Genomic DNA, 23,329 nt, shown 5'->3' with positions numbered 1-23,329 from the left:
GTCATTTAGTGTTTTATAGGTTGTTATCTTCCCCTCTGCTTGGTTTTCCCTTCCCATTTAGTTAATTGAATACACCGGTCACCTGTTCCCCTGATTGCTTCCCTCTGTGTTAAAAGCCTGTCTTGTCCTTCAGTGTTTGTTAGGTCATTGCCGTATGTGTCTGCGTTGCTCGTTCCCCTCTCGAGTTTTCCCAAGTCTGTGTTCATGTGTGAGCTTTTGTTTGTTTTTTGAGTTTTCAGTGAGTTTTGAGAGTTATTCTTATTCTTTGTGCTTTGGATTTTGGCACATCCTCCTTCAATAAAGGATTTATTTTCTTTAAATCTCTCCTGCCTTGAGTCGTTCTGGGGATTTCTGCACCTACACTCAACGTGACATTCACCGTCTATTTTCTATCAGAAGTTAATGCAGCAGATAGGTGTAGGAGACCATTTTCATGTTCAGCTTGCATGAAAAACACATAGTAATCAATCATTTTCAAAAAATACGTAAAAAATACTTTATTCAGAGAAGGATCTCTTTATTAGATGTTTTTTCTACTATTCAAATGTTAATATTAACCAATTCAAAGACTTTTTGATGCTTTTATAGCATAAAGCTTTAATTTTTACATAAGAACCTCTGACAGTAATTAAGTTCAATTGAGTAAAGTAATAATGTTGTGAAAATTTTCCATTTTAATTGCGTTAACGTAGAACAAAACCTACGTTTGTAGCGTCAAATGGTCTAATTTAACCTAAATCATTATCTTCCCGAAGCCAAAATGAGTCGTTTCTGGCATTAATCACTAAATAAACACAAGACGTTCCTAATAAATATGAAAATTTGACACACAGAAAGGAAACTAACATCAACACAACATTAAAATAAAAAATTGGACTAGAACCTTTGTTTTCTGGGACACTTTGTTGAACACAATTATCCTACTAATTGAGTTTTGATGCAAGCTCTGTGTCTGTGTTGAGAAGTTAATGCATCCAATATGGATCCAAGCCAAGAAAACAACAAAGAGATAAATAGACCCATTGTTAAATTTCAGGGTTTTTATTTAAAACATTTTGCAGTCAACAGGCATTAATCATAACTCTGTTGTGAGAGTTAGATTGTTTCTGTTTAATCAGTAAACAGAACCGGCACCAATTATATTTCTATTAAAATTCATTCAGAAAGGATACTTCACAAAAATGAATTATTTTTTTACCAGAACCAATAACCTCAACTCTTTCTGATCACATCTTCTGACTTCTACACGACTTTCTCTACTTCTGTTTTGTCAGTCCTCGTCCCGTCAACCCCCCCACCCCCCGAGGGAGTGTCACCCTGATCTTCACCCCACCATATTAAAGTGAAAACGTATCCGCTTTCTTTGTAATTACAAACCCACCGGAGGCCAGGCTTCTTGATCTCTGCTGGATCCTCACTTGTTTTCCTTTTTTTATACGTATTTACTCACCTCTCTCAGCCAAGAGGACAGACACATGCTGAGCTATCGGTTTTGTTTTTATTCTCTTTCTGAATGACTTCGTTTTGCATTTAGTATGCCTGAAATCACAATATCACTTAGAAGGCAACAAAAACAGGGAGTTGTGCAGAAAGGATTTGTAAAACGAGAGAAAATCTACATGAGTGTGTTTGTAACTGAAGGATTCCTCTTAAAAATCCACAAAAACCCAAACATTACATTTGAAACCCAATGTACAGACACAAATATTGGAACCAGTTGGAAGAAAGGCAGAACAGTGGGAAAGAAATAGATGTCTGCTGGGATGAGAAAGAAATGTCCAAAAAGAAAACAACCAAACCATAAAACGTGGGGCCGTTGAAGCCAGCGCTCGTTATGCTGGTTCAGGAGCAGAAGGTCATGATGGGGGTAGGAGTCTGATGACCCCACGGTGATCCGTAACGGTTAGGATTTTGTGTCAGATGTGTGGCTTACCATCATTCCACAACAAAAAGTAAGCTCAAGGGGGACGCTCATCCCTGCAGTGCCTGGAACTATGTGCATGGTTTGGTTGGCAAAGCAGTAACATCTTCTATTTAACTTACAAGTCTATAACTTGTATCACACGCTAGAAGGCGCTACAAATACAAGCTAGGGATGAGCCGAATACTCGTTTCAGACGAGTATCCGGTACGGATAAAGCATTTTTGACGAATACGAGCATGAAACGAGTAAACATCGTAAATATCTGTAATCGTGCTGAAGGAAAATCCTCATTGGGTAACTGACTGTCTTCACGCTCTGTGATTGGCCAGTCACATAGAGCGCCCGCCCCTCCCTACACACAAAACTCTCTAGTCGGCCGGGAGCGCAGTCCGTCCTGTTCATCCACGCACACACACAGTAACGGATCTTGCTGTGCTTGCTTCACTGTTGCTCACGTTTCCTCAGTTTTCCCTAGGTTTTCTTCAGCTCGCCTCTTTTTCAGTTGAATATTTAAAGTAACTTTTTTCGTAACATACATGGTGCATTTGACAAGACAGAGCTGACGTGCTGCATTAACTCACTACCTCCGCTCCGGTCGGGTTTTTTTTATATTTTTAACTCATCTCTCTCCCTCTCTATCTCTCTCAGACACACACACCTTAATCAACATTGCTTTGTTTAACTTTGTGTGGCAAAATGCCAAGAACGTTAAGAAAAAAAATCAGTTTAATCAAATTAAAATAAAAAATATATATAAAGTTGTGTCTGGTTCTAGCATTTCATGTTTCCTAGTTCCTACTGCATGAGTTCAGATGTATTAATCCATGCACTTAAATATTAATGTTCTGATTTTATTTAAAAACTTGTTCTGTAATAGTTCCTTTACTGTTGTGATCAAAAATATTTAATCTCTATTCTGAGGCTGCTCTGTAAACAGTTTTCAAATAAACAATACACATAGCAACTTCTGATCAGTCCATATCAATTTCAGACTTAAAATAATGTATTGATGTAAACCACACCCACTTCCGGTTAAACAACGCCCACTTCCGGGTTATGCCACGCCCATTCCGAGTACAGATACAGATAATTTAGTTGGTTGAACAGATACAGTACAGATACAGATAGTGGTGTACTCGCTCATCCCTAATACAAGCCATTTACCATTTGTATCCTTTTAAAGGTCCATTCTGGTGTCTTCTAATGTTCTACAACCCCCCAAGGCACTTTACAACACAATAAGCCATTCACACACACACATTCACACTCTGGTGGTGATGAGTTACATTGTAACCACAGCTGCCCAGGGGCGCACTGACAAAGGCGAGGCTGCCGTACACAGGCACCACCAGTTCCTCTCACCTTCACCAGCAGGTAATGTGGGTGAAGTGCCTTGCTCAAGGACACAACACCTGCCACCGACTGAGCGGGGGCTCAAACCTGCAACGCTTCGGTTACAAGGTGAGCACTTAACTCCTCTGCCACGGTCACCAAACTACCTACAGCTGAGAGTTCCTGTGAAGGCTCCAACTCAATGACAATGTAGCTCTAAAGGAACAACGGTGTTCTCGTACAGTGAGTGCATCAGGAGTTAAAGGTAAACAACTAGAGGCAGGGCTTTTCAGTTTCACTCTGAATTGAAGAAACAATATAGTAAGTAAGTAAGTAAGTAAAGTTTATTTATAGAGCGCCTTTCACAGATATAAATCACAAAGCGCTGTACAACATGAGTAAAATCTGGGCAAATACCTGAAACCAATAAAAACATCATAAAAACAATAGCAGTGACAACAATAGTAACCAAAATCAGGGGTAAAATCAAAGTCAAGGTGTGAACAAGAACAAAGCCATCTTTTAGAATATTTAGCGGGGGAAAGCCTGGATGAAAACGTGAGTTTTAAGATGTTTTTTGAAGACCTCTACAGATTTCAAGAGACGGAGATTTGAAGGCAGACTGTTCCAAAGTCTGGGGGCAATAGACTGAAAGGCCCTGTCCCCTTTGGTTTTTAGTCTGGTTCGAGGAACAGCCTCTATGTCTATTTTCCAACAATCAGATATTTTTAAACCTGAAGTCTCCATAAGAAAGTGGAAGCGAGTTAAGGACTTCAGGCAGCATAAAATATACTGTCAATATTTCCTGTTTAGGTAAAGTTACAGGAGGGAAAGCAAACAACTAGAACATTTTCTATAACCCGGCAGAACATCGGCTGGTCGGTATTTCTACATTTCAATTTATTTTCTATCAGATTTAAAAAAGAAACAAAATCAAAAGATTTTATTTGTCAAGACATTTAGACAACCTGTTGTTCCTGGATACCTTTATTCCCTGATCTCGCCAGAACAGCTGCAGGCAGAATGTTAGCAGTGAAGCTATCACCACTGTGTAAACAATGTTAGCAGTTAGTTAAATTTGGAACCCACCAGCAAACAGCCTCTGTTCTCCCACTCTCCCTGACCAAAACTACTCATTAAATTCCCTCCTTACGAGGCTTATAATTACAAGACAGATTTTTCTGCACTTTCACATTCAGAATTTTCAGCATCAAAGCTCTTTTGTGGATCCATATTTGCCTGGAATTAAAGTGAATTTGTCAAGGTTTGTGTCTCATTTTTAGAAAATTTACCAAACTCCAACACAGAGAAAGCTCTAAAAATGATGGTTTCTCATATATAGGGCTGCTCGATTATGGCAAAAATAATAATCACGATTATTGTGACTGAAATTGAGATCTCGATTATTTAGGAAGATTTTTCAATTTATGTTGATTTTATTTGTTTTTATTCAGTCATAAAATTGCTCAGGGCACAATCAGGACAAAAAGAAATAAGAAACAAGATGATCACTAAAAGAACTCCTGATTCCCAGTATAAAAAGACCAATATACTTACAGCTCCTAGTTTATGACCCAAGGGCTATAGACCTTGGTTTAACTCATTTAAGTCTAACCAGTACAGACCCAAATACCAATATCTTGCAAATACTGACAGCAAGAATTATACAGTGGCATTTATAACAAATAAATGCAAATAAATTGATGTTCACAAAATGTTGTATAACATTTATTGAGTCGTGTCAAGGTGCTGTAGGACAGTGCACTAGCACCGTGTCCTCAGAGAGATTAGCTATTATTTATCAGCATGAGGAACTTATTTCTACCTTATTTATAAACTATTTATTTACAAGTCCATCAGTTAATGTAATAATTGTCCCAACCACAGCTAAACCCCCCACCCCCCAACCCGGTCTCAGCAATTGGGGCAAGCTGCACGTGTGTTTAGCGCGCCGCACGCGCACATTTAGCCGTTTTTAGTGGCCCAGGAGTCCGCAGATGCGGTGAGTGTGTCACTCACTCTGGTTACTCCAACAGGGAGCCGGCTCCGAGAGCTGTTTCTTTCGCGACCGACACATCACTGCATCATTCCCTTTCCTAATGTTGTGAAGAACGGTTCGGAGTGTTTAGCTAACCTGCAGGAAATGTCAACGACAGTTATCCAGAAAGTAGCTAAGGGTTACCAGAGATGTTTCTGAGGTGTTCGCTAGGTACTTTTAAGATTTAAAAAGTCAAGAACGGGGTCTGAAAAGCTGTTAGAAATAGCGTCAAAGTCGCCAAGTTGGCAACACTGTGGGAGGAGCGCTTCATTTGCAACTCGGGGCAGCGCAAGTGGGAGGAGCAAATAATCGGCTTGTTTTGTTTTTATAATCGTTCAAAACTCAGATTAAAATTCGATTAATTGAGCAGCCCTACTCATATATATATAACTTAAAACACATTTATGCCACTGAGTTGTAGAACTGTAAGATTCAGTTTTGAAAGGAAATGAAACTGAGGCAGCAGTTTGTGTGATGTGATGACAATGGCCTGCCTCCCTCAGGGGAGGGAGTGGCAGTGAGAACAGCAAAGATTGTGACATTCCCCCCCAAAATAAAATCAAATAAGACTGTGACATGTGACAGAAAACCACAACAACTACGACCACAGACACACCATTTATGCCTGTCATGTGGAATTTTCTGGGTTTTCATTATTTTTGTTTTTGCTTCCTGTTTGTGCACAAAGCAGATCAAAAACAGCAAGAGCTCTTCTTTTTTCATTTTGTGGTGGTTAAAACGGTGACAGTAGGAATGGCTGTGCTTGCTCATCTTGGTGGCAACTGTGTAAAGTCGGGGTAAGCAGTGATTAGGTCTGGAACGGCTGGAATAAAACACACAACACAGCTCGAGCACTCAAAGATAATTTCCTCCAGCTCGCTAGAAAGAATGAATGTGTTCTGGTATAGTGGAATAATATATAGGGGGAAAAAAATGAACGTGTTGTTCAACCTGAAGCCAGTGCTCAGAGATTATTATCAAATCCAATCCAATTTTGTCACTCCATGCAGACAGGTGCTTAAGGGAAGTCTCAACATGCTGGCAGACAGGCAGATGGGAGTTGAGTGGTGAATTGGTGAGATTAAATTTTTCTAATTGAAAATAGGCACAGCTTAAACAAAACAGTGTGGGAAGATGTGTGGATGTGAAAATTGCGGAAACATTTAAATAAAGGTGTTGAAAGCTGTCTTCAAAATGTGCTACTGATACATTTGAAAGAAAAGGGTTGACACGATGCTGCAGAGCCTTGGAAGTACCTGTCTAAAGGCCCATTTCCACTTTGGCTTTTGATGAAAGATGAAAAGTGCAGGTATTGGAGGAGGTGATGGGGGAACATCTAATGAGTGCATACTAGCTTAACAGACAGTCACTAACAAATATCAGAAAGTGAGAAAGACAGATGTTGTCAGACGAGCTAAAAGCATTACTCACGGCTGTATGGGCTGAGCAGTAGGTGTAGCTTGTGTGAGCAGATAATGGGTGGTGCTGTTGCAGAGATGTATAATGCTGATGACCTGAACAAGTGAAAGAGGGATTGCTCCAGGTGCCCTGACCACCGCTGGCCCAGTTGGAGACAAGACTTGGACTTATGGCTGCTGTCTTACTGCTGTGGTAACCTCGGACTGAAGCACTGGGCTGCAAGAAAGGAGGGAACAACCTAGGCATTAAAGAAAGTTACCATCATAGATGCATGAATGTTCTGCTCTGCAGTGGGCAAGCACTGACAGTTACCTGCCCTCTTGGTGACCTGTATCAGAGAAGAAAGCAGGATGTTGCACTGAATTGAACAGAAATCTCCATGCCAGACCAACAAGACAGTTCTCCCACTATCTTTTCACGCTAACTCCCCTCCTCCCTCCCTTTTCCGTTCTCTCTGGGAGCATCAGATGCTGTGAAACCCCCTTTTGTCGCGGTCGAGACATGCTCTAACTGGGAAGGCGCTGATTGATTTGATAAGATGCTCAGATTACAGGCTGGCAACAGAATTCCCAGTGTACCACTATGCACGGAGTATCAACAAGGTCCAAGAGATGCAGAGATGGACCTGCTGATGTTCTGGGTGTTTTCTGATAGGCCACCTTGGCTCTTATGGTCATTGGAGCAAATACAAAGAATATGAGGCACACAAGGTACACAAACATAACTCTGTCGAATTTTAAAGCCACACTATGCAACTTTTTCATATTTTTTGAATAATTTTCTTGAGCCAATATGTGCTAAAATTATACTTTATAGGGTTAGTGAAAAGATACTCAGACTCCACACTTGCTACAGAGTGGTGCCACCAATTGAGCTGACATACCTGGTGCTGCAGTCTGCTTCCAGCATGTTTTAGACCAAATAACGGATTATGAAAGAACGGATAATGCTCGAAACGCGCGGTTTCTGCCTGATGTAAGAGGTAAGTCTACTCCTTGTTTTCGTAGTTTTGGCGTGACATCATCCTAGTGTGCAACTTTCTGTGACTCTTAAAAAAATACTGTGAAAACTCTGAAAAACAATAGCAGTGAAGGCCTTCTCTGATCAGGAAACGGCTGGCAGTGAATGAATTAATAATTTCACATAATGTTGTAAAATCTAATGCAATATTTTAACACTTACAGTATGGGTTGAGAATAACTCTCAACTATCATTGCATCGAATTTTAGTTTATTATCTGTAAAACTGACCAAGTAATAGCAGCCCCTATTTAAAGCCTTTTAGGCTCTGTTCTCACTTTGTTGCATTCTAGTACTGAGGGCAAGCACACACAAAACACAACCTTATAATAACTGATCAATAAAAGTTGGATGTGAAACATTTGGAGACACATAGTGGCTCAATCTGCAAACAGCAGCCAATTAAAAAACTCCATCTAATTCCAAAACCACCCTGGTCACATAAAGTTGTACATTTTGTCTACAGCAAAACAAATAACTTTGAATGACGCCCAGCTGTACATCACTAACAGTGTTGGGCAAGTTACTTCAAAACTGTAATGCATTATTTATTACTTGTTACCCTCATTTTAAAGTAATTAATTACATTACAATATTACTGATTTTAAAATGTAAGGCATTACACTACTTTTGTACTCTCAGCACGCTGCCATCTTAGATTAACTGAGGGAGTGAGGTGGTGGGGGCTCCAAGCCTATTTGCCTTGGTCCCCAAATGCCTTGATACGGCCCTGCATGTGGCACTGACTTCTGGGGTGATCTGACTCTATCACATGTAAAAATATTAAATGCTTATGTATATTATTGCTTTTCACTGGTAAAAAAACGTGTATTGGGGATAAATCTACCTACTTTTTTCTTTTCAAGCACTTTGTTTTGTTTTCTTGATTTTGAATAACTTCTTGCCCTTTTCTCTCTCTAACCTTCCTGCATGCTGCATGCTTTCTCCGTCTTCCAGAAAAACTGTAAACTAGATTTCCTACTTTCTAACTAATCAGCCAAAGGGATCTACCGAACGCAAAAAAAAAAAATAAATAAATAAAAAAGCTTCGCGCTGCGCTCCAGCAGCAATGAGTTGAAATCACTGGCGCACAGATTATGAACTCAGCTGAAAATTACATGAAGTACCAGAAAATATGGGCGGATATAAACGATCGCAAACGAATGACTTTGTTTTGGTGGAGCGATTTTGTGAATATAACAGCGGCCACGTGCAGGACCCAGCTGGAGTATTTGAGCCATTACCGCTGCGTCCTTTCTGCTCATAGAATGCCTGCAAAGCTGAGTCCATAAATGACGTCATATATGTGGATACTGGATCTTTTTTCAGGCTTCCCGCAATTTGAATTTTTAGGAAACCCGCATCTTGATTCTGGGTTTAAAAATGCGTTGTAATTACCGCGTTACTGACAATTGTACCGAGTAAATATTACCATTTTCTTTCCCTGTAATGCCTTACATTACCACATTACAGCAAAAAGCAATGCATTACAGTAGTTAATTACTTTTGTACCGCGTTACTCCCAACACTGATCACTAATGAGAATTAACAGTTGCCTTAAGCCTCTGTTGAATTTTTACGGATGTCAAAGGTCATCCCACACAGGAGTTACAGAGGGAAAGGGAGGGCAGCAATACAGCCTCTCAGCTGTGATCAGAAAGCTTGCCAGGCTGGATTTCTTCATCACTTAAAACCCAGAGGGAGGACAACAAACAAACAAAAATACTCTAATGCATGAAACTTATAATAGCAGGTTCAAAGTTGATGTTGGAATGAAACAGGAGGGGCCCACACCCTATAAAGCTAAATATTACAATAGCTCATAGACCACATGGTTACCAAAGCGACCCACGGAAGTAATAAAAACAACAAAAAAAGATGTACATATCATAAATCAGCATATAAAAAACAGAAAAGTATTGCTCAAACACAAAAAAAAACCCTGCTTTTTACATTTTTCATGCTTTTAAGGCTCAGTCACAGGGTCAAATTTGAGATCTGTGTGGGAAGGAAGAACACATCATCATTTAAAGATGTTTCTCACTGATGCAAGTTATTGAGAGCGATAAGAGACATTTGCACACAATAACATTGCCAGAGTAAAAGCCAGAGGGGAAGGATTGCCTCAAGTACGGCACATTTAGCAGCACGGCCACAGACGCTATTTTAACACACGTATTCACCAGTTCATAGAGTTTAAGTGCTGCCTCGAGTCACACGACAACCTCCAGTGGCCTTATAAATGAGGATCGTTCAGCCAAAGAAGAGGCATTTCACTCTAACACACACACTGTATGCAGAGGCGTTTTGTTGAAGAATATTCCCAAGAGAGAAGTAAATCTTAAAACACATTTCGTATGCTCAGGACGGAGAGAAAAATGGTCAGTGATGAAAAGGTTTTAGGGCTGCATGGGTGACATTCAGCCTTTATATCATGGGGCAGGGCTGTGCTTTAACATAAGTCTATGAGCCTTCTTTTACCAGAATACACAATTGGTCCCCAGACTGAGATCCATGTCACAGACTTTCAGCAGCTCATCAGAGAGCGGCAGTCTGCTCATATTTCTCTGTATTATTAAACAATTTGGTTACATTTGCTATTCCTGCTTCAAGGGGAATGACTCAGATACTTGGGAAACAGATGTGTATGTGTTTGAACGTGAACTTATGTGAAAGTTATGGAGCTAGGATTGGGACAATTTTCAGCGAAACTTGTACCAAGTTTTGTAACTTCGAACATGTTTCATCACATGTAACTTTGGATTCGTAACTTGTAACTTTGGATTCGTAACTTGTAACTTTAGTTTTCTAACTTGTAATTCTCAATTCGTACTTGTATTTCTTGTTTTGTAACAGGAACATTGTATTTTGTACATGTATTTTTTATTTTGTCGAATCAAACTTTTATTTTGTACATTTACTACTCATTTTGTAACATCAAACATTCATTCAGAAACATGAAACTTTCGTTTTGTAACTAGCAGACTTCCAAATTGAAAAAATCAAGGTACAAGTTTGAAATCAAAACTCTTAAAACACACATTTCATTCTACAGGTACAAACCTCAAATCTACAGTGTTACGGATCTTTTTGTCTCGATTCTAGCGTCAGTGGGAGGAACTTGGGTGGAACCAATGAGAGCACAAGTCTTAGCTACCAATCACATTTCTCGAATTCCTGTCCAATCATTGGGAGAGGAGGGCAGGGTTCTGTCAGAGCTGTAGAAAGAGAGCGTTTCGACACTCTTTGAACTCGCCGACTCGCGGTCACGTGGTTCATGGAGCTCTCAGTTCCAAACATCCCACAGCGCCGTAAGTCAGTTTGAACGGCGTATGGTGGGACAAATCACAAAAATTTAATATAATCACATTTCCCCTGGCGATTTGTGGTAATTATTGAATAATATTATATATTATATATATTTTATGTCCTAACTCCTTCAAAAAGTAGCCTATTTATTTATTTCCGAGCATTTGTAGGAAGACAAACACCCATGACTGTTCTACATTACAGGAATACGACAGACCTAACACACTGTAGAACACATTTAGACCACATACATTACTATAATATACTATAGCAATAAATTTGATGTAGTAATGCAACACACTGCTCTAATATAAGCATATTTAATAACTTTAAGTCCTACAAGAAGCCCTAAACTCGAGTTGTAATATCCATTTTAAAGTGTTTATTGAAAGCTAGAATTCTGCTCCAGCTTACCTTGAAGAAAATATGTAGCTGTTTATGCTTTGAATGATGACCTATTATGTTCAGTAGAATACATTTTACAATCATTACTTTATATTTTTATGTGAAGACAGTACATGCATCTATAACCCAGTTTATCTGGCTTCTATAGCAACTAATTAAAAAGAAATTTTCAATAAAACTGTGTGGTTCATCACAGTAGATAAAAAAGTGTTATTTGTGAAAAAATGAACACCAAACTTGTACAACATGTATAATAGCATTTTTAATAAAGCATTTTACCAACATTATGTTTAGTCATTACATATGCACAAATAAGCTGAATCATTAATTATGAGCGGTGTACTAAAGACCTAATGAAACTCTTTTGAATAACTTTATTTTGCTTATTATTAAAATAAAATGTGTCTGTGGGTTAAAATTTGAAATGACTAATTTCAGGGTTGGATAAAAATTTTAAATGTAATTTTACATCTCTATATTTTTGGTTTAGTTCAATATTTCTATGTGTACAAAAATAGTATTTTAATAATCCCTTTATAGGTTGAATATCTTACATGGTTGGCTGCCCTGCATATAGCAAACGGTCTGAGGGAGGAATCAGAATTATGGCTTACCCAAAGATGCAGAGAGAAGAAGAAAATGGTTGGCTCAAGTCAGCAGGAGCAACCTCACCATGACCAGAGATCACAATAACAAAAAGCTGTGTGCAGTGAGTTTAATGTGCACTCTCAAATGTTTTCTATCAAGGCTCTACATGTTCTGCTCTCAACTGCACAAGGCTGCAATTAAACTGTCAAATGTGGCAGGAAATAAACTACAGTAATACACCACTCTACAGGCACATTTTGAGGAGGGACAGTTTACTAAGCTTAGGCAAGGCAAGGTGAGACTCAGGGCTGATGCTGTGTTTGTTCATCGCCCTGAACCAAGGAGGAGGAAGGACCCCGCAGTGAGAAGTACAGCAGAACCTCTGCATGTTGATCCACTGAGCAGTGACCACACATGTTGTACTCAAGTAAACTGTGGTACAAATCTTTAGAAATATTAAGACATTTTTATTTATTTTATTTTAAAATTATTCTTTATTCTAACAGTGCCATTTTAATTTCAGAGAATGAGGAAAGCAGCAGCAGCAGTGAGGCAAATGAGGGAAAGTGAGGGGGGACATGAGATGGTATCAGGAGAGAGGGACATCCCAGGAAGCCATGAGGAGCCGGCGTCAGGGCCAGGAGGAGAAAGGAACAGGCTATACAACCAGGGAACCCAGCTGGAAAACCTAAGGGAGGAAATAGAAAGTCAAAAAGGCATGAAAAACAAAAGAGGCATTAAATGGAGTAAACAGACAATCAAAAAGGCCGTACAACTCCGTTTTTCAGTACAACTCTGTTTTTCAGTGGGTTCAACAGGCTGCAGGTTTCTTCAGGACATGAGTATCCCTCTGCCTGATGTTAGAACCCTGCACAGACAAATGCAGCCCATTAACTGGAACCAGGTGTGTTAGGAGAGGTGTGTGACATGCTCAGGTTGAAGGTTAAAAATCTGACAGAGATGGAAATAGAGTGTGTGTTTACTGTGGATAAGATGGTAATCACTCCAGGCGTGCATCACTCCATCACAGACCCAACTGGGATTTGCCACCACCATTGTTCCTGGTCAGCTCTCCGCTCAGCCACTATGAAAACATGAAGATGGACACACAACACAGTTTAACCTTTAATGGTTACATAAGATTTTTGTTTTATTAACTCTTTGACATTTATGTATTGATAATTGTGTTATTGTTAATTCTTATTTCTTGTCATTCCTTAATAACAAAATTGCAAATGCTAATATTATAAAGCAAGTGGAAATGAGCAGTTTTATGGAAAATGTCTAATTTTTAAAAGTTATTGTTCGACTAATATTCTTGAAATATCGTAATTTTATTCTTATTACTTGAGTTCACAAAACAAAACAACATATCTTACGATCGTAATCCTGTTTGTCTCATGCTTCAGCAGTTTGTTGTAGTCAGTGTTATTAACTGAAAAATATTAATTACTTGTCTTCACAATCACATTTTCTTTATTATTGGTCTCTCATTTGTGCTTCCATTTCTGATGCATGTTCGTGTTGATACAGCAACCAGCAACGTATTGTACAAAAAATCCCAAATAAAACTAATAATGTAAAAAATTAATGACCTATTTCAAACTGTGGGGAATGTTTTTAAAACGTAGAATCAAACAAGCTGAAAGAAACCTGTCTACAGCTCTTCCTCCTGCTCACAACCAACAAGCTGCACACAGTTAGCTCTTTAAAGGTTATCTAGCTAAAACTGGCAACATAAAATATCATCGTTGGCTTATTTTGGTACAAAGCGGTTAGCTAACGCTTCACAATGCAACAAAATGATGACATTTCATTAACTTACCGGAGAGAATCCTTCCGAAACACCGAAAATGAACTGCAGTCAATGAAGCAGCGGGGGCTGTTTGGAACTATTCAAAGCTACATGCACCACATGACTCCCGCATTCCGTGTCCTAACTCTCTCTACAGCTCTGACAGAACCCTAACCTCCTCTCCCAATGATTGGACAGGAATTCGAGAAACGTGATTGGTAGCTAAGACTCGTGCTCGAATTGGTTCAACCCAAGTTCCTCCCACTGACGCTTGAATCGAGACAAAAAGATCTGTAACACTGTAGATTAGAGGTTTGTACCTGTAGAATGAAATGTGTGTTTTAAGAGTTTCGATTTCAAACTTGTACCTTGATTTTTTCAATTTGGAAGTCTGCTAGTTACAAAACGAAAGTTTCATGTTTCTGAATGAATGTTTGATGTTACAAAAAGAGTAGTAAATGTACAAAATAAAAGTTTGATTTTACAAAATAAAAAAATACTTGTACAAAATGAAAATGTCCTGTTACAAAACAAGTAATACAAGTACAAATTGAAAATTACAAGTTAGAAAACTAAAGTTACAAGTTACAAATCCAAAGTTACATGCGATGAAACATGTTCGAAGTTACAAAACTTGGTACAAGTTACGCTGAATATTGTCCCAATCCTAGCTCCATAAAAAGTGGGTTCCTTTCCAATGCATCACACTTCCAGCAAATCAGCAGCCTCTGGATTGTCAATGAGACAACTAACCATTGAGATATTGGTGGTAAATGAATGCATCATAGTTGTGACCTCATGCAGCTAAACTAGTTGTGGAATACATAATTATTGTTGCTAAAATAACCATGTAAACATTAAAACTGTATTATATCAACAATGTATGCATTTTGCAAGCATCCTATATGTCTAAACAGAATTGCTTTTGAGTTGCCTCTTTGTGTAAATACACAAATACACTCTGCAAAGATGTGAATATTTACCTAAGAAAACTTTATTCAAGCACATATTTCATTGCTGTGATAAATATTAATGTACTTTAAAAAACTCTGGTTAATTTTCTTGTTTTGTACGCTTCCCATCAGAAAACTACATTATAACAAATAATGTTCTGAGTTTGCCTCTTCTTCTTCTTTCCCCAAGCATTAAATAACATAGCTCTGTGATAATTTGATCACCCAGCAGGCACTGTGCCCTCCAGCTATACAGTGAGACAGAAATGGTGATTTCCGAGTAACACAGATCTAAATCAAAGTCTCCTGCTTTCTCGTTGGCATGACTGTGCTTTATCTTGGCTCTGTGCTTATTTTCAATAAATGGAGTGCTGCCAAAATGGCCCATCTTCCTTGGATACTTTCTATTTTCTACACATCACCAAGGAATATTATTGAATGACCATTGGCGCTTAACTGACACTCCTGTGAATAAATTGACTTAATCACTTTTGGACTTGTTGGTAAAATTTATGATTTCAGAATGAGAGAATCGGAGAGAATTAAAGTCACAACAGATGTTTGAGGGTATTGGTTTCACATCATCTTGCTCTGTTTGGCTTGTAACAAAGAGATACTGCGATCCTTTAGCATGTCAGATGTCTAACTTCCTGGAATCTGAGTTGCTTAATATGACCTCTTCTGTTAGAGGCTCTCTCCTCACCCCGCCTTCCAAGTAAGCTTCATATTCCCAAACATGCTGGACATAACTACCACTAGTAGTAGAACTTATTCTATCCTCAGTACCCAACGAACAAGGCATGTGTGGATTTTGGAAAGAGGAATGTAAGGCTGGTAACCATTTGAGAAAGAGAAGAAGAAACCTAAGAGTAAAATTTTCCCTTGGGCCTCTATGACCACTTGCACTGGGCCACATTCCTTCTCATATTACCTTTGATACCCTGTCTCACTCTTCCTCCCTGTCTCTTTCAATGGTGTTCAGAGAAAACACTTCTGCGATCTAACATGACAGTCTAAAGGGACGATGAGTAGGTGGTAACCAAGGCAACTGGGTCAGGAGGTGACAGTATGTGCACAATGGCACATATGCAGGAAAAATACTGTATACTACTGTTAGGATATTACGGGATAGTAAGTCACTATGCAAATGGAAACTGATATTTGAGCCTCAGTCAAGCATATGAAACTTTGTTAGAGCTTACATTTTCCCAGGACCCATGATAAATCACCAAATAAAAGACATATAACAATGCCTATTATAAAAAAGACAAAATGTAGTGTTTACATTTGAAAGCTTAAAGTATGTACTTCTTTGGGAAACCGTTTTCATTCCCCATTCAGACTGCTAGGTGACAGAAAGAGACAAATAGTGGTAATGCAGACCAGAATGGAAGGAGGTAGAGGGATAAAAAGCACTGAAGCTATTTACTGTATGCATCTTTGACCTCTGAGAATCCTCAATGAGTAATAGCACAACCCTTCATGAAGCTTTGAGTAAACCTCGCAATATTCCTTGTCTGTTAATCATCTCAGCAAATAATTTTCTGTGGATTGACACATCTTTATGCTTTGAACATCTTTGAGCTGCCCTGTGCTCTAAAGCTGATCCAGTGCTGTGGAAGTCCATCTCGATATCCCATAGGATGCAAATGAAAAAGACTTCGGGGTGACGGTACTAACAGAGCTTATTGTTAGTGTTTACTTAGGTGCCTTGTTTATACCAAAAAAAATCGATTAATAACATACTCAGGCAAACTTGAAGCATCAAGCATTAGAAGTGAAAAATAATCCTTTACCTAGGACACGTAAGAGATGAATGGAGGTCAAAGGAAATGTACAAGTCAAAATACAGTTTGAAACATTCAGGCTCATCGGTGAATTCCAGTCTTTTGTCTTTTTGTATCTAAAAGCGCCTTGCGGGGTTGCAGAACTCTAGAGGATGCTATACAAATGCAGGTCATTTACTATTAAACCCATTATTTTAGGGCTGCAGCTATTGAATATTGTTGTAATCGAGTAATATCAATTCTTCTATCGATTAATCGAGTACTCTTATAAACCTCTGCAGCACAAACAAAACAATAAAGGCTTGAAATCGTTCAAGATGCATGAGGCAAAATGTATGCTCCTTACAAATGATATTTAGAAGTGATAGATGTTGCAACCTCATAAATAAAAAGTGATAGGAAGCAAGAATCAGTGATAGCTTTAAACTGGTTTGTCCGTCTCTTCTGTGGATCAATACATACGGAACAAAGAGCAGCAAATTCAGCTTTTATTTCTGGGAAGTCTATCTACTCTGGGGTCTGATGATTAGGGCTGCAGCTATTGAACATTTTTGTAATCGAGTACTCTATCGAATCTTTTATCGATTAATCGAGTACTCTAATAAATTACCCTTTTGTGTTTGTAAACCATTATATCAAATAGCATGTTATAAAATATGAAATACCTCTTAAAATGAGCACACAATTGCCAGTTATTCCTCAAGTTTTATTCAAAATTAGTTTTCAAAACTGCAGCACTTCAACTTTACATCACAGTAAACAAATGCCTGTGCAAAAAATAAGTATACAACCTGAGCCGATTTTCACCTCGTGTGAGAATCAACTAGCCTGGCAAGCCAGACAAAAACTAGGAGGATAACTGTTTAAGTAGCGCTGCTAGCGGCTGCGGCCCAAACAGCACCAGAACCGCTCACGGCTAGGGATGGGTACCTTTGACATTTGAATCGATTCGGTACTAATTCCCGGTACCTAGGAATCGATACCGATACTTAACGGTACCAATTTACGATACTTTTGAGTGTTTATTATTTGAATTCTCTTTTATAATTAAATGTATATTTTTCTCAATATATAACAATATTTGATAAATATCACGATAAATAACATTCAACTGTTTGTATTTTAACATCGCCCTTGTAGTTTTATAAGCTGATAATTAAACTGACATCTTTACTGTGAAATAATTTACTTCTTCATTCCTTTTGCCGTCTTTTTTCATTAGATTTTTCCTACTGGGAAGTTAGAATTTCCGAGGAGAAAGCGAACACACCATTAGCTGATAACAACGGTGGCAATGGAAGCTAACATATCAAGCTAACGTTATCTTAAACAGTTTACTTAACTGCTGGAGCAGATTAAAACGATGATGCCTCACACTTAGATCGTTGTCACTGGTTTCATCTTCACCCAATCACCCGTCGCATTTAGTAAAGTGAAGCCAAATTTTATGTTCTTCTAGTCGGAAATTCGGAGTTCCGAGGAGAAAGCGAATGCACCATTAGCGAAACGGAAGCTAACATATCAAGCTAACGTTATCTTAAACAATTTATTTACCTACTGGAGCAGATGAGGATGTCTCACTTAGATCGTTGTTGCTGGTTTCATTATCACCCAGTTACCCATCACATTTTGTGAAGTGGACCCAAGCTTTAGCGTGCGTTCTTTCTACTATGCTGCTCTGTTTACAACTGGCTCGCAGCGAGCGACGACATAACGCTCTTGCGCATGCGCAGCTGTCTTGGCAAGTTCTCGTTATGAAGGACGGGTACCGAAACGAGGAAACATTTGAAATGACATGAGTCGGTGCTCGGTCGGTAATATGGAATTTGGTCGGTACCTTAAAAAGTACCGAATTCGGAAGTCTTGCTCCATGGTCTCACCGAACTCCTCCACTGCCTGGGTTTATGCCTTGGCAACCACCCGAGCCGCGTTCCGCTTGGACTGCCGGTACCTGTCAGCTGCCTCTGGAGTCCCACAGGCCAAAAAGACCTGATAGGACTCTTTCTTCAGCTTGACAGCATCCCTAACCGCTGGTGTCCACCAGCGGGTTCAGGGGTTGCTACCACGACAGGCACCGACGATCTTGCGACCACAGCTCCGGTCGAGCGCCTCAACAATGGAGGCACAGAACAGGGTCCATTCAGACTCAGTGTGCCCTGCCTCCACCGGAGCCTTTTGGAAGTTCTGTTGGAGGTGGGAATTGAAGCTCCTTCTGACAGGAGACTCTGCCAGACGTTCCCAGCAGACTCTCGTGATACGTTTGGGCCTGCCTGGTCTGACCGGCATCCTCCCCCACCATCTGAGCCAACTCACCATCAGGTAGTGGTCAGTTGACAGCTACGCCCCTCTCTTCACCCGAGTGTCCAAGACATGCAGCCGCAGGTCAGACAAAACAACAACAAAGTCAATCATCGAGCTGCGGCCTGAGGTATCCTGGTGCCAAGAGCACATATGGACACCTTTATGTCTGAACATGGTGTTCATTATGGACATTCCATGGCTGGCACAGAAGTCCAATAACAAAACACCACTCAAATTCAGATCGGGGGGGGGTCGTTCCTCCCAACCACACCTCTCCAGGTCTCACTGTCATTGCCCATGTGAGCGTTAAAAGTCCCTCAGCAGAACGAGGGAGTCACCGGAAGGAGCGCTTTCCAGCACCCCCTCCAAGGTCTCCAAAAACGGTGGGTGGTCTGAAATGTATTTTCGTGCATAAGCTCAGACCACAGTCGGAACCCATCCCCCCCACACGTAGGCAGAGGGAGGCTACCCTCTCATTCACTGGGGTAAACCCCAACATGCAGGCACCAAGATGGGGGGCAACTAGTATGCCCACCCCTGCTCGGCGCCTCTCAGTGGGAGCAACTCCAGAGTAGTAGAAAGTCCAACCCCTCTCAAGGAAACTGGTTCCAAAGCCAGAGCCATGCGTTGAGGTGAGTCTGACTATATCTAGTCGGAACCTCTCAACCTCACACACCAACTAAGGCTCCTTCTCCACCAGAGAGGTGACATTCCATGTGCCAAGAGTCAGCTTCTGTAGCCAAGGATCAGACCGCCAAGGGCCCGCCCTCGACTAGCACCCGTCACACACTGCACCCGACCCCTTTGGCCCCTCTCAAGAGTGGTGAGCCTATGGGAAGGGGGACCCACGTTTCCTATTCGGGCTGTGCCCAGCCAGGCTCAATGGGTGAAAGCCCGGCCACCAGGCGCTCGCCAACGTGCCCCACCTCCAGGCCTGGCTCCAGAGGGGGGCCACGGTGACCCAAGTCCGAGAGAGGGAACACCGTTTCTATTTATATAATTCATCATAAGAGGTCTTCGGGCTGCTCTTTGTCTGATCCCTTACCTAGGACTTGTTTGCCATGGGTGACCCTACCAGAGGCAGAAAGCCTCAGACAACTTAGCTCCTAGACACTCATACCCCTACACCACGGTAAGGTGGCAGCCCAGGGAGAAATTACACTCCTTCAAGATTTAATGCACCGTAATTTCATCATGTTAACAGCATTGCAGAGGCGGGCTGTTAATGACTGCTGCTGAACTATGATTACACCTATTCATCCAATGGGACAGCCAAGCTTCTTCTGAGTAAATCCCACCTCGACTAATGCTATTACACCAACATTTTAGTCTTCTTCATATGCATGCATTTTACACACCCAACTCTCTATATTTGTCACTTTGTCTAGTTGCCTCGCTCTGTCAATGTCTTCTTTTGTCTGTTTGTCTTTTTGTCTCTGTACGACTGTCCCCAACTATCTTCCATGACTCTATAAACCATGGCTATGATGGATGCCTCTGATTGCCGGAGGCCTCTGTGTCTAGCACACTAAATCCTGAGTGCTGTATGGAGCTCTGTGCCATTACAACACCTCCTACACAATGCTGAAAGCAAGCCTAGGTCAGGTTGCAGACTATGTATAAAAGTCTCTGATGTATTCCATTATTTACCCAGTTAATTTGTTTACCGAAGATGTGGTCAACCTGAAAACCAATACATATGAAGAATAAAAAATAAGAAAACGTGTCAGTTTAGGTACATGTCTGCCCAGATTGTATAGTAGCCTACGTTCACAAATATCTGAAATGCATAAATGTACAATGATAAATTGCCATTTATCAATGTTTCAGTAATACCAAACTATGAACAGATGAAAAATTACAGTCCTGTTACAATTATTAGGCAGATTTAATTACATTAACAAAACAAATCTTTTTTTTATTATTATTTTTTTACAGGGTCCTGTCTGGCTGTGAAGCAAGCAGAATGGATGTCTGAATGCTGGTAACAAGCCTTACAGATTTACTCTCAGGTGGAGCATTAAAGCGTCTGCTTTTAATGTCACGCCTGATACTTAAAACTTTATTGTTATTGTTTTTGAATGCTTTGTAATTCCGACCAGACACGGAGACAGAGGTGAAAGAGAAAGGAAAAGAAAAGGTGTGTGTGTGTGTGTGTGTGTGTGGGGGGGGGGGGGGTGTTCCCACATAAATAAACAATAATGAATAAGAGTCTGCTTCTAGACCTGCAGAAAAAGACAAGAAAAAAAGCAAAAGGGCAAAAAAAGGGACACAACAACAATACAACAAGATCAAGCTATCACTGCGTCAACTTGATGAGGAAATATATAATCAACATTGCTTAACTGAAGAATCACGATAATAAATCACAGTGCATTAAGTGCCCACCATAGTCTTAAGACCTGTGTTGAACGTGCCCACACACACCCCCACCCACACCATCCCGCAGGACAACATCAACGGCCCCCCACCCTCGCTATGTGATGGAACCGATCAAAGGAGCCCAGAGAGATTGATCTGAAGTGGAAGCAGAGGCTATATCAAGTGTAATATGATCTAATAAAACATTTCTATACTGGTTAATGGAGAGAGTTTCTCTATTTTTCCAATTCAAGAGGATAGTTTTCTTAGCGATGCATATGGCAGTCAGAACCACGTGAACCACAGATGTTTCAATCGGGACATCGTCCAGGTTTCCCAGTAAACAAAGAGAGGGGGTGGTTGGGATATGACATTTCAGAGACTTTGACAGGTCTTCACACACTCTACCCCAAAATTCCTGGACAGGTGGACAGGACCACAGTGCATGAATGTAATTGTCAGGAACGTTGTTTGTGCAGTGTGTACAGGTGTCAGATGACACAAACCCCATCTTGAACATCCAATGACCTGTATAGTGTACTCTGTGTAGAATTTTGTACTGAATTAATTGTAAATTGGAGCGTCTGATCATTTTAAAAGTTTTTAAACAAGTTTGGGACCAGAAGTCCTGGTCAAAGCTGATTGATAGATCCACCTCCCATTTTTCAATAGAGCTTACTATTCTATCGTCTATTTTGGACAGTGTCTTATGTACTTTAGACAGTAGTTTAGGGGTTTGAGATTATAGAAGTCTAATACCCTTGGTGGTGTTTGTAATTCTATTTTATTGAGCTTAAATTTTGGTTTGACTACAGATTTAATTTGGTGATATTCTAAAAAGCTATTCTTATCCATTCCAAATTGGGAGACTATTCTATTAAATGGGATGAAGTCCAATCCTTCATATATGTGTTCCAGGTATAGGATTCCTTTGTTTTTCCAGTCCGGAAGGTTCATCATTTTATTCATTTTGTAAAATATCAGGATTATTCCAGATAGGTGTGCGTCTGCATGGTACTAGTGAAGACTCTGTCGTTTTAAGATACTCCCACCATGCTGTCAGAGAGGTGCTGATACTAATACTTTTGAAGCCTTCATGTTTTCTTATGCTTGAGCTAATAAATGGTAAGTCTGAAAGCTCAATCGTATTGCAAAGTGTCTGTTCTATATCTAACCAGGACTCATCTAGTGGGTTATCTTGCAACCATCTTGGTATATGTTGCAGCCTGTTGGCTAAGAAATAATAATAAAAGTTGGGTAAATCCAGTCCTCCTCTGTCTTTGGTCTTCTGAAGCGTTTTTAAGCTAATTCGTGGAGGTTTATCCTGCCAAAGGAATTTGGTAATTGAGGAGTCCAGAGATCTAAACCAGTCAGCTGGTGGTTTGTTTGGGATCATTGAAAATAAGTAGTTTATTCTGGGTAAGACCATCATTTTAATTGTAGCAACTCTCCCCATGAGTGATATCGGTAAGGATTTCCATCTTGCAAGATCATCTTCCACTTTCTTTAAAAGTGGGATGTAGTTTAGTTTGGTTGGATCTGCTAACTTGGGAGCGACATTAATTCCCAGGTATGTGATATTCCCTGACTCCAATTGTGTATTAAGTAAATTGACAAAAGAGAAATTAATTGGTAGAACTGTGGATTTTAACCAGTTTATAGAGTAATCAGAAACTTGTGAAAAAGAGTTTATCAGTTCTATTGAATGAGAGAGAGATTATTGAGAATTCCGGAGAAAGAATAAAACATCATCTGCATAAAGACTTATCTTATGTTCTATTTTCTCACACTTTATCCCTTTAATACATGTTGTTTGCCTAATTGCTGCCGCTAGTGGTTTGATAAAGATAGCGAACAGTGAGGGGGAGAGCTGATATTTGGTCGTTCGTCCTGACACGTGCAGTTGGCGAACTGTATAATGTTTGTAGCCAGTTTATGAAGAAGTTCCCAAAGCCAAATTTATGTAAAGTTGCAAATAAGAACTTCCAGTTAACTCTATCAAAAGCCTTTTCTGCATCTAGAGATAATTTACTAGTTTCTATGTTTCTACTGTAAGAGAAATCTATCAAATTAAGTAATCTACGTGAGTTTGTGGATG

At 39.9% G+C, this 23,329-nt stretch overlaps 1 protein-coding gene and 1 long non-coding RNA gene across 2 annotated transcripts in view; both read right to left on the bottom strand.

Moving 5' to 3' along the window:
- Window positions 1-23,329, bottom strand: part of rbms3 (RNA binding motif, single stranded interacting protein) — a 473,759-nt gene that overhangs the window by 354,432 nt on the left and 95,998 nt on the right. Inside the window, exon 3 of the mRNA XM_054745076.2 lies at window positions 6,726-6,929. Coding sequence (XP_054601051.2) covers window positions 6,726-6,929 — 204 coding nt within the window. The remainder of the gene's footprint in view (window positions 1-6,725; window positions 6,930-23,329) is intronic.
- On the bottom strand, window positions 11,565-14,019 carry LOC129164578 (uncharacterized). Its single transcript, XR_011517317.1, has 4 exons — window positions 13,860-14,019; window positions 13,018-13,118; window positions 12,808-12,902; window positions 11,565-12,722 (listed from the first exon to the last, which is right to left on the bottom strand). It is a non-coding gene; the product is annotated as an uncharacterized lncRNA (long non-coding RNA).

Source organism: Nothobranchius furzeri, chromosome 19 (assembly GCF_043380555.1).
Source record: "Nothobranchius furzeri strain GRZ-AD chromosome 19, NfurGRZ-RIMD1, whole genome shotgun sequence".
In the NCBI taxonomy this organism is placed as follows: domain Eukaryota; kingdom Metazoa; phylum Chordata; class Actinopteri; order Cyprinodontiformes; family Nothobranchiidae; genus Nothobranchius; species Nothobranchius furzeri.
The sequence above is the reverse complement of the archived record's forward strand: the minus strand, read 5'-3'. Positions and strand labels throughout refer to the sequence as shown.